This window comes from Myotis brandtii, unplaced genomic scaffold (genome assembly GCF_000412655.1).
Source record: "Myotis brandtii unplaced genomic scaffold, ASM41265v1 scaffold188, whole genome shotgun sequence".
Lineage (NCBI taxonomy): Eukaryota > Metazoa > Chordata > Mammalia > Chiroptera > Vespertilionidae > Myotis > Myotis brandtii.
In genome coordinates this window covers 549,503-560,479 of record NW_005356985.1, presented here as the reverse complement: position 1 = coordinate 560,479, position 10,977 = coordinate 549,503, and the positions used below count along the sequence as shown (strand labels likewise).

Genomic DNA, 10,977 nt, shown 5'->3' with positions numbered 1-10,977 from the left:
GCCTCACCTCATAACAGAAAAACAGAATTTCCAGAGGATGAGGCTCAGAAATCAGGATTTTAAAAAGATTCCCAGGTGATTCTAATGTGCAGCCAAGGTTGAGAACCACTGTTCTAGGCCGTTTTATTTCTATTTTTTTACTCTTCTCTGTCCTCTGTCCTTGATTTTGTACTGAATTATTTTCTGAGAGATTTGTCTTTTCTGACGGTTTCATATTGTTTTCTTGTATCTGGTCCTTCCCTTCTGGAATCTTCCGTTTGATCTAACTTTACCTGGGCTGTTCCCCCTATTGCAGCAGCAATGCCACACGCAGGCCTGTCAGCCTTGGGTGCGAGGGCCCGGCAGCTGTGGGTCTGAGTCTGCCGCTGCCCTGTGGCCTGGGCAGTCCCCTCTGAGTCTTGTTTCCCACGCCCGTGAATATCCTTTCTCCAGGCGCTGACGCCAGAACTAAATGGCCAAAGCAACTAGCACGTGAGCTGCTTGAGGACAAGGACGGAACCTCCCCCTCCCGGGCCCCCAGGGTGTGCACAGCGCCTGGCACACGCCACACAACCAGGGCATTCACCGCCCACGGGGATTAACAGAGAGGTGAATGCATGGGCTGAATCGTGCCCGCCCCCCAAATCCCCAGGGTGAAGCCCTACCCCAGTGAGACAGGATGTAACTGTGATTAGATATGGGGTCCTCTCAGGGGTCATTACGGTCATATGAGACCATCAGGGTGGGCTCTGTCCAGTGGGACTGACGGCCCTATGGGGAGGGGAGGACACAGAGGGACGGCCCAGTGAAGACCCAGGGGACAGGCCTCAGAGGGAACCACCCTGCGGACACCCCGACCTCGGACTCCAGCCTCTAGGTGTGAGGGCGTAAGCTGCTGTTTTAAGCCACCTCATCCGCGGCACTTGGTCATGCAGCTCCCGCAAACCAACCAGGGTGAAGGCCACTGGCTGGATGCTGGTTCTGCGCACAGCACGGCAGGAGCATCAACATCTAGTATTAGAGATCCTCCTAAGTCTGCCGCAGGCCACGGCGTTCAGTGATCACTCAGGGTCATAGCGAGGGGCGAGGGGCCCCGGCTCACGGCAAAGTGTGTGAGATGCCTGGGCCTGTGCACTTACCCAGAATTTGATGTCACTGAAGGAGGAAGGCAGGAAGGGAGGGAGGGAGGGAGGGAGGAACAGATCGTGTGCCCTATGTGTGGATGCTGCTAAAACCACCTCCCGGGCAGTGAGCAGGCAGACAGCAGAGCGACGCAGCCATACGCACCACGGAGGCGCTCTGGAAGGTGAGCAGAGCCGGCAGCACCAGGACCTCTCCACGCCCAAGGTCCCCGGCCTCCAGCGAGGCTGTGTAGCTGACTGAGAAGGAGTCTCCGACTGCTCAGAGAGAAGGCACATGGGGGTCACGACAGGGCCTCTGCCACGTAGCCACGCCCACCTCACCCCAGACACCCACGTGCCGCCACCCCCCAGACACCCATGTCCCATCACCGATAGCCATGCCCAATACCCCGACAACCATGCCCGACACCCCCAGACAGCCACACCTGACATCCCCAGACAGCCACACCCACCACCACCAGACAGCCACATCTTCAAGAGGAGGTGGCCACCGAGGCCCACGTGGGCAGCAGGGGAGTCTGAGACTCCCCCACCTGTTAGCGGGGAGAGCATGCCCACCCTTAGTGCCCTGGCTTTTCCCTTGGGAGGGGCTGTGGGCAGGTGCCAGGGGCAGGAGCCCCTCTCTGCTCCTGTGATGTCATACCTGCCCCTCCCCCCCAGCACTGCCTCAGACGGGGTCTGTCTCCCAGTGCAGGATGTGTTCAGCTCACTCTCGTAGGAAATCTAGAATCTTCCTGTTTGCTTCAGAATCCAGGCGGGATGTGTTCATCCCAGCATCCCATCCACGCTAAGGGAAGGCATCTGCAGGTCTGTGGGCCCTGGTGACAGGGTACCCACTGCCGTGTGGACACGCCAGGCAGTGGGGTCTGCGCACAGCGAGCAGCACCAGGCCAGGGCCTGCAGGGGCAGCAGGCCTGCAGGTCTTACCTACGCATGCCCTCCAACTTCGCCTCCCTGTGTGACAGGCTATACCAGCCTAGCATGGGCTCCATCTCTCTGTACTCACACCTCTCTCCGGCATATCCCGGAATGGGCTCCGCTTACTGAGTGATGGCAATTTTGGTCATGTGGGTGATGGATGCACTGGGGTTCACTATAAATCCATCTTTGCTCATGTTTGAAATAAGAATGAAATATAGCCCTGGCCGGTTTGGCTCAGTGAATAGAGCATCAGCCTGTGGACTGAAGGGTCCCAGGTTCGATTCCGGCCAAGGGCACATGCCTGGGTTGTGGGCTCAATCCCCAATGCGGAGCGTGCAGGAAGCAGCTGATCAATGTTTCTCTCTCATCATTGATGTTTCTATCTCTCTCTCCCTCTCCCTTCCTCACTAAAATCAATAAAAATACTTTTTAAAAAAAGAATGGAATATATATAATACTTTAAAGACTCTTTCCCCAAATCCTCTCTCTCTGTAAGTGAAGTAACAAATCCAGCCTGTCAGATGCTGATACTGGAAGGCGGTCCCCTCCTCTGACGGCCCGTCCGCCGGGAGGACTAACTGGGAGAACACGTGTGCCGTGTCTAAGCACACGCCTGTGGGCGACCCCGTGCTCCGCGAGCCTGCCGTTCCCTCCCTGCCCGGCCCCGCTGCCACCACCTTGCAGAAACCGCCGCCTGAAGGCCTGCAGCCCTGCCGACGTCTTGTTTCCCGCCGACTCCCTGACGGCGAGGCCGGTGATGTTGTCGAGCAAAAGCAGATCCGACAGGTCGGCGGCCCCTGGCGCCGCGGTGTTGTTCACCAGCAGATGCACCTGGGCCGTCTGCGCCACGCTCGGCCCCGACACCTGCGGTGGGATGGAGGGAGGGCAGACTGAATGACAAGGCCCACTCCCTAAAATGGTGCTCCGGCTCGACTTGGGCGCGTTAGGTCAGGCAGAGGTCCGTGTACGCATGCACATGTGTATACATGTGTGGAGGGGCACACACATGTGTGCACCCGCTCATACTTGCATGCACATGGCACAAAACGACCCTAGGACAGAGGGCATGAGGGTCTCACATTCCCCAGGCTGATCTCAGAGGCCCGGGAGAGTCCTGGCACAGCCAAGCTGTGGCCTGGCGACAGTTTGCAGTAACCGGGACCCTGGGATGTGGTGAAATCGTTCCTACGGAGAAACGTAGAGAAAGCATCCCGGCACAGAACAAAAGTCAGGCTGGGGAGAGCGACACTGGGTGCCACCGCGAGAAGCAAACAGTGGGCTGTCTCACTCCCTGATTTTGAAGAATTGGCCCCAGAGCCCGCCCAGGGCCTCTGCCTGCCATCTGGTCTCCAGCGTCGCCCGAGCTGGGCTCCTCCTGCAGGCCTGTGCCCCTTCAGGTTCTGCCCGGCCACGTCTGGCTTGGCTGTTGGAAGCAGCCAGTGCCCAACAGCTGGGCTCCCCACCCGGGCTCTGCAAGCTCGCCCTGCTCCCCTCTCTAACTCATCTGCCACCCTTCCTACCCCTCCTTTCCTCGGCATGTCCCCAGGAAAGTGACTCAGGGATACAAGTGCAGAAAGCAGGTCGGAGACTGTGCCGTGCACGCACCTGTGTAGGGGGAAGAGGAAGGTGTGGGTCCAGATACACACAAGTACACACATGCACACTTAAGATTGCATGCACGTGGGGAAAACATTCTAGGACATGGAGGGACTGGAGCACTCACTGTAGGGGGCAGGGCACAGGACACCCGCGGGCCCGGGACAGGATGAGGGCTGTGCACAAGGGTTCGCTCAGAGGGCTCGGGCTGCCCCACCCTGCACATCCCAAGGGAAGGCTGGTCCTGGACCAGCTCCTGCGGGACTGACCTCCAACGCCCTTGGAACACCGCCTGGAAGGGGGTGTCACACACCTGTGGATACCTGTGGCCTCGGGCCACAACAGGGAGTGTGTGCTCACAGTGGGATTCCTGGTGGGGCCACGGGCCACGCTGTGTCATGATGACCTCTGGGGGGGCTGGAGACTCAGTAGCTGACCCACCCCAATAAAAATCCGGGACACCAAGGCTCAGGTGAGCATCCCTGGCTGACGTCACGCTTCACTGGAAAATTAAATGCTGTCCATTCAATTCTCCAGGAGAGGGCAGCGGGCAGCTATCCCTCCGGAACGCTGCCCCACGTGTTTTCCTTTGCTGAGCACAACCTCTTTGCTGAGTTCTGTGAGGCCTCCTGCTTGTTTTGTTTTGTTAATCCTCACTTGAGGGTATTTTCCCATTGATTTTTAGAGAGTGTAAGGAAGGGGGAGAGACAGAGAGAGAAACCCAGAGGTGAGAGAGACACATCAACTGGTGGCCTCCTGCACATGCCCCGATCAGGGCCGGGGACCGAGCCTGCAACTGAGGCACATGCCCCTGAATGGGGAGCGACCCTTCAGTCCGGGAACCAATGCTCTACCCACTGAGCTAACTGGCTAGGATGGTAACGCCTTCTATTGAACCACTGAGCCTGACAGTGGGCTTGCGGGCCCCACCACAGGATGATGCAAAAGCCGTCTCGTAGGATTAAAGACCTAGAAGATGGTAAATAACTCTTTAAACTGCCAAGCACCACAGCCATGTGAAAACCTACGCTAAGTGATCCCCGTGGATTTTCACTAACAATAATTTCATCGTCACCAAAAAACTTAGCCCTGGTGAAATAAGATGTAAATCCCTCGTCGGCCAGCTCATCACTCAGTGCCCAGACCTGGGCAGGTAGCCCTGCGGTCTCCCGTTCTTAAACGCGTCACCTCACTAATCGATGATGTGGGCAAAACCCAATCTTCCCTCCGCGCGTGAGCCCCCTCCGAGCACTCACCACCGCACATTTCTGGAAAACCACTCCGTCCTCAGAAGTTCCTTGAGTGTCTCTTGAAATGTCTCCACGCTACAAGGAGATACAGAAATTATTAGGAAACAAAAACCATGTCATGCCGCATGCATTTAGGAAAAGTGCAAGGTGCACTTTTGAGGGGGTAAAGAAATGCCTTCTGCTAGTCCAGCAACTGTCTTACGTAACCTCTTGAACCACTGAGCCTGACAGTGGGCTTGCGGGCCCCACCACAGGATGATGCAAAAGCCGTCTCGTAGGATTAAAGACCTAGAAGATGGTAAATAACTCTTTAAACTGCCAAGCACCACAGCCATGTGAAAACCTACGCTAAGTGATCCCCGTGGATTTTCACTAACAATAATTTCATCGTCACCAAAAAACTTAGCCCTGGTGAAATAAGATGTAAATCCCTCGTCGGCCAGCTCATCACTCAGTGCCCAGACCTGGGCAGGTAGCCCTGCGGTCTCCCGTTCTTAAACGCGTCACCTCACTAATCGATGATGTGGGCAAAACCCAATCTTCCCTCCGCGCGTGAGCCCCCTCCGAGCACTCACCACTGCACATTTCTGGAAAACCACTCCGTCCTCAGAAGTTCCTTGAGTGTCTCTTGAAATGTCTCCATGCTACAAGGAGATGCAGAAATTATTAGGAAACAAAAACCATGTCATGCTGCACGCATTTAGGAAAAGTGCAAGGGGCACTTTTGAGGGGGTAAAGCAATGCCTTCTGCTAGTCCAGCAACTGCCTTACGTAACCTTGGAGATTTCTTGTAAAGAGCAGCAAAGGGTTGGAACCCAAACCCAGGAGGAAAGAGGAATGCGGGCTTTTCCTGGTCTGGGTGCATGGGAGCAACACCCGCTGTCACAGGGACGCCACAAACCAGGGCTGGCATTTCAGCCGGAGGCATTAATGACTGCTCACGCCTCCTGGGTGTCGGCCCACGGGACACACCAGCCCACACAGGGGTGACGGAGTGGACGCGGGTCGCCGTGCACGGGGAGGACTCCCGTCAGCTGGTCCATCATCCACGGAGAGAAGGCGCCCAGGTCTGGCCCCCTCCAGCCCTGCCATGGCTCCCCTGGAAAATCCCAACAGAGAGCCCGGGCTCACCCACCAGACGCCAGCCCTGCCGCCCCTCATCCTCACAATGTGTTCGTTCTGCCCTTGCCACGTGCCCCCTGACCCAGGCCTGGCCCCCATAAGGACACACCCTTCACCTACATACTCTGAATCACAGACCGGGCAGCTCTCAGTGAGGTCAGTAACTATAATAATGGCCATTATTTCCCTGGTGCTAGGTGTATGCCCATCACTCTATATACCCTAATTCTTTTTATTTAAAATACTAGTGGCCCAGCGAGCAAAATCGCATGCAGTAGGCCTCCGCTTTTGCTGGAGCCGGCGGGAGCAAGCCGCACCACTTCCATGGGAGAAAGGCAGGTGGGAGCTGCCGCCACCCGCTGGAGCCAGGGGGTGGGGAGCAGGGGGAGGAACTGAGAGGTGCTCCATGCGATGAAGCCAGTCACGCACACAGCCCCACCCACCCGCGCATGCCTGCTGCACACACAGCCTCCTGCTGACCGGCTGTTATGCTGAGGGCATGAGAGTGTCTACCTGGTAGATACTCAAAGCAGGAACTGCCGAGCAACAACAACTTTGCAGAGTGCCTGCTCACACTCGGGGACCCCTCAGGGGATGTTGGACTACTGGTTTCAGCCTGATCCCCATAGGCCAGGCCGAGGGACCCCATCTGCCTGAGGGACCCCACTCACTCCGCAGACGCCCTTCGAACCCCGGCGCCGCCCCAGGTGTGGCCAGCCAGGGAGGGACCGAGGGAGGTTGGCTCCAGGGCCAAGGCAGCCGCTGGGGCTACTGCCTTGGCCTGAGGCAGCCGGGGCTGCGAAGGCCTACTCTTGCACAAATTTCGTGCATCGGGCCTCTAGTCTACAATATAAAAGGGTAATATGCTAATTAGGCTGGATGTCATTCCAGATGAAGCTGGGGCCAGAGGGAAGCCGCCCGGGTCCCGGGTCCCGGAGGGAAGCTGGTGCTGGCAGCCGGGGGAAGGAAGGCCTACTCTTGCACAAATTTTTGTGCATCGAGCCTTTAGTATATTTATAAAAGAAAAAGAAACACAGCTTGTAAAGCAAATACGTGCAGGAGGGGCAGCTGAGCACAGAGGTGCTGATGCAGGAGGCGCTGCTGTGAGAGGCTTCCACGAGTTAGCTGAGGACTCCCCAGTCTTCCATTTGCTCAGGCCCAGGTCTTCACTTACTAGTACATCCTTGACTCCTCTCTGTCAACCCACACCCACTCCTAGCAAATCCCACTGCCTCTACTCTACCTTCAAAACATTCCCACAACTCAGCACCGCTCACCACCCTGTCCAGCTCGTCTCCATCGCCCGCCTGGTCTCCACCTGCCTCCTCTCTTGGTCTCCTGGCCCCCTCCGCTGCCCTGTGCTCTATTCTCACCCCTGCCATAGGGATGCTTTAATAGGACGGCTCAGAGCACGTCACGTGCCTGCTCTCATGGCCTCCATCTTACTCAGAGTACCAGCCTTGCACAGGCAGGAAGTTTGGACTCTACCCCGGCCTGTGTGACTCCACACCCTATGATCCTTCCACATCGCACACTCCCTTTCCAGAGCGCTGCCCTCCCGCTGCACAGGGGCACAAAGACGCACAGAGGAGAAGCGATGCTCCTGAGGACGCCTGCACACATAGCAGCATTAGCCTCCAGGCCTCTGCCCTGTGCTACGCTCCCGGCTCTGTGACATGCCAGCACCCCAGCCAGTCTCTGAGCCCTCACGCAGGGTCCTGGCTGGCGAGTCCTCTGATGCTCACACAGCATCCTGCAACCAGCTAAGAAACACAGCTTGGCCTGGCCAACGTGGCTCAGTGGTTGAGCGTCAACCTGTGAACCAGGAGGTCACGGTTCGATTCCCAGTCAGGGTACATGGCTGCTTTGTGGGCTTGATCCCCAGTAGGGGGCAAGTAGGAGGCAGCCGATCAATGATTCTCTCTCATCATTGATATTTCTATCTTCCTCTCCCTTCTCTGAAATCAATAAAAATCTATATATATAAAAGGCTAAATGAGCAGCCAACCAGCCAACCGGCCAGTACGTATGACACGCACTGACTACGTAGACGCTCAACGTCCCCCCCCCGCCACTTCCGCGGGAGCCGGGGGGAGCCAGGGGGAGGAGGTGCTGGGGGAGGGACCGAGAGGTGCTCCATGCGATGAAGCCAGTCACGCACATAGCCCCACCCACCAGTGCATGCCTGCTGCACACACAGCCTCCTGCTGACCGGTTGTTATGCGTGAGGGCATGGCGACCATTTGCATATTAGTTTTATTATAACTCACTCTGCAGACGCCCTTCAAGGTGTGGCCGGCCAGGGAGGGACCACGGGAGGTTGGCTCCAGGGTGTGTCCGGTCTGTCTAGCCCAGTCCCACCCAGCCGGCCACCTTCTAATTAATTTCCTGTCAATGTGCACAAATCCATGTACCGGGGAACTAGTCTATAATAATAAAAGTGTAATATGCAAATCGACCGAAAGGCCAAACAGTGGAACGACTGTCCAGACAACCTTCCAGATGAAGCCACGGCTACAAAGGCCAAGGCAGCTGCTGGGGCTACTGCCTTGGCCTGAGGCAGCCGGGGCTGCGAAGGCCTACTCTTGCACAAATTTCGTGCATCAGGCCTCTAGTCTTTAACAATAAAAGGGTAATATGCTAATTAGACCAGATGTCATTCCGGACGAAGCTGGGGCCGAGGGAAGCCTGGGTCCCGGGTGTCAGAGAGAAGCCAGTGCCAGCAGCCGGGGGAAGGAAGGCCTACTCTTGCACTAATTTTCGTGTATCGAGCCTCTAGTATATTTATAAAAGAAAAAAAACACAGCTTGTAGAGCAAATACACGCAGGAGGGACAGCTGAGCACAGAGGTGCTGATGCAGGAGGGCGGTAGACAGGGAGGCGCTGCCGTGAGAGGCTTCTGCAAGTTAGCTGAAGGCACCCCCAGTCTTCCATCGCTAATTAGGCTGGATGTCATTCCAGATGAAGCTGGGGCCAGAGGGAAGCCGCCCGGGTCCCGGGTCCCGGAGGGAAGCTGGTGCTGGCAGCCGGGGGAAGGAAGGCCTACTCTTGCACAAATTTTTGTGCATCGAGCCTTTAGTATATTTATAAAAGAAAAAGAAACACAGCTTGTAAAGCAAATACGTGCAGGAGGGGCAGCTGAGCACAGAGGTGCTGATGCAGGAGGCGCTGCTGTGAGAGGCTTCCACGAGTTAGCTGAGGACTCCCCAGTCTTCCATTTGCTCAGGCCCAGGTCTTCACTTACTAGTACATCCTTGACTCCTCTCTGTCAACCCACACCCACTCCTAGCAAATCCCACTGCCTCTACTCTACCTTCAAAACATTCCCACAACTCAGCACTGCTCACCGCCCTGTCCAGCTTGTCTCCATCGCCTGCCTGGTCTCCACCTGCCTCCTCTCTTGGTCTCTTGGCTCCCTCCGCTGCCCTGTGCTCTATTCTCACCCCTGCCATAGGGATGCTTTAATAGGACGGCTCAGAGCACGTCACGTGCCTGCTCTCATGGCCTCCATCTTACTCAGAGTACCAGCCGGAGGCCCGACCACTGGCTCTACTCTTCCTGTGGGGCCTTTCCTGGGCCCTCCTCACCCTCTGGCCTCACACCTCCCCTCCTCCTGCTCTGCTCCTGCTGCACAGACCTCCTTGCTGGCCCTGGACCACACCAAGCAGACCCACCAATGGCCTTGGTCTCACTATTATCTCAGCCTGGAAAGCTCTTCTCCAACATGACCTTGACCTCATTCATCCCATACAGGGAGGGCTCTGCTCAACGGGCCGCCTGCTCAAAGCGCCTCCCTGCCACCCTGCCTGGAGGGCACTCGTCACCCTCTCTTGATCCCCTTCACCCGCTGTATTTCTCTCTGTCGCCTCAACCACCATCTGTCACCAGGGCGACAGCATTACCTAGTGTCCTTCTCCTACCCCGAGAAGGCAGGTCTCTTACGAGCAGGGACTGCCCTGTGCTCTTGTCCCGAGCACCCAGAGCACAGCCCGGCCCCGGGGGCCCTCCGGAAGCACGGGGGACGAATGGCCCTCTCGAAGCCCCCTGTCCACTCCGCCCTTCACCCTCTCTCCTTCCAGCAAACCTGCAGGAGAACTGTCCTTGGGGATGGGAATATTCTATGGTCCGGGCTTCCAATACATCAGCCACCAGCACAGGGGCCACCAAGCACTTGACATGTTTACGTTTGAACAGCCACACGTGGCTCTGGCTACTGAAGTGGACAGAGCAGGTGGCGACCGTGTGGGAAATGGGGTAAGTGCCTATTGGCTCACTCACCTCTGCGGGAGGAGAGAGAGGGAGGATAGGTTAACAGGGAGCATTATGTTCAGGTTTTCAAAGCACTTTCTTGCAGAGCCGAGCAACAAACTTCTATCAGAACGTTCGGCACTGGCTTCCCGAGGGAGGAGCAGGTGCAGAAGAGTAAGGAGCCGGGTGGAGGGGGCGATGCCTCTGGACTGGGGGCCAGGGCCTGAGCACAGGGCTCCCTGCAAAGCCAGGCCACCTCCTGGGTGGCAGGAACAGGCAAGGGGACCCTGTGCAATGTCTGGCAGGGTACTTTTTAAAAGCTCAGTAATTGACGCCATGGTATCACTTTTGTCTTCTCTAGGAAAAACCTGAGAACCAATATTAGAAAGTGAAGGAGACCTCATTAAGAGACCTGCTATCTGCAGCCCCCTCCGCAGGTGCCTTGGGACAGCAGGTAGAGACCCCTCCTGGACCAGGGGGCCGGAGGACCCCAGGGTGGGGATAGCTCCTGAACCCACATTCCTGGGGACAGATGCCGGGGTTTGCCATGGGCCTCGGGGTGTACACAGGGGAGGGAAGTGGTCACAGGTATACACCTGGACCACCTAGAGATCTGGGGGAGACGGGTGGGAGAGAGCACAAATCAGGGGGCGGGGGAGACCCAGAGAAAACAGCCCGGGAAGGCCAGAGCGGAAGGGGTGGGGACTGAACCAGGGCAG

At 57.1% G+C, this 10,977-nt stretch overlaps 1 protein-coding gene across 1 annotated transcript in view; it reads right to left on the bottom strand.

The window, feature by feature from the left end:
* EVC2 (Ellis van Creveld syndrome 2) overlaps nt 1-10,977 on the bottom strand; it is a 64,576-nt gene that overhangs the window by 43,254 nt on the left and 10,345 nt on the right. Inside the window, exons 3-6 of the mRNA XM_014538284.1 lie at nt 10,151-10,290; nt 5,464-5,532; nt 2,720-2,906; nt 1,267-1,376 (exon numbers count right to left, since the gene is read on the bottom strand). Coding sequence (XP_014393770.1) covers nt 1,267-1,376; nt 2,720-2,906; nt 5,464-5,532; nt 10,151-10,290 — 506 coding nt within the window. The remainder of the gene's footprint in view (nt 1-1,266; nt 1,377-2,719; nt 2,907-5,463; nt 5,533-10,150; nt 10,291-10,977) is intronic.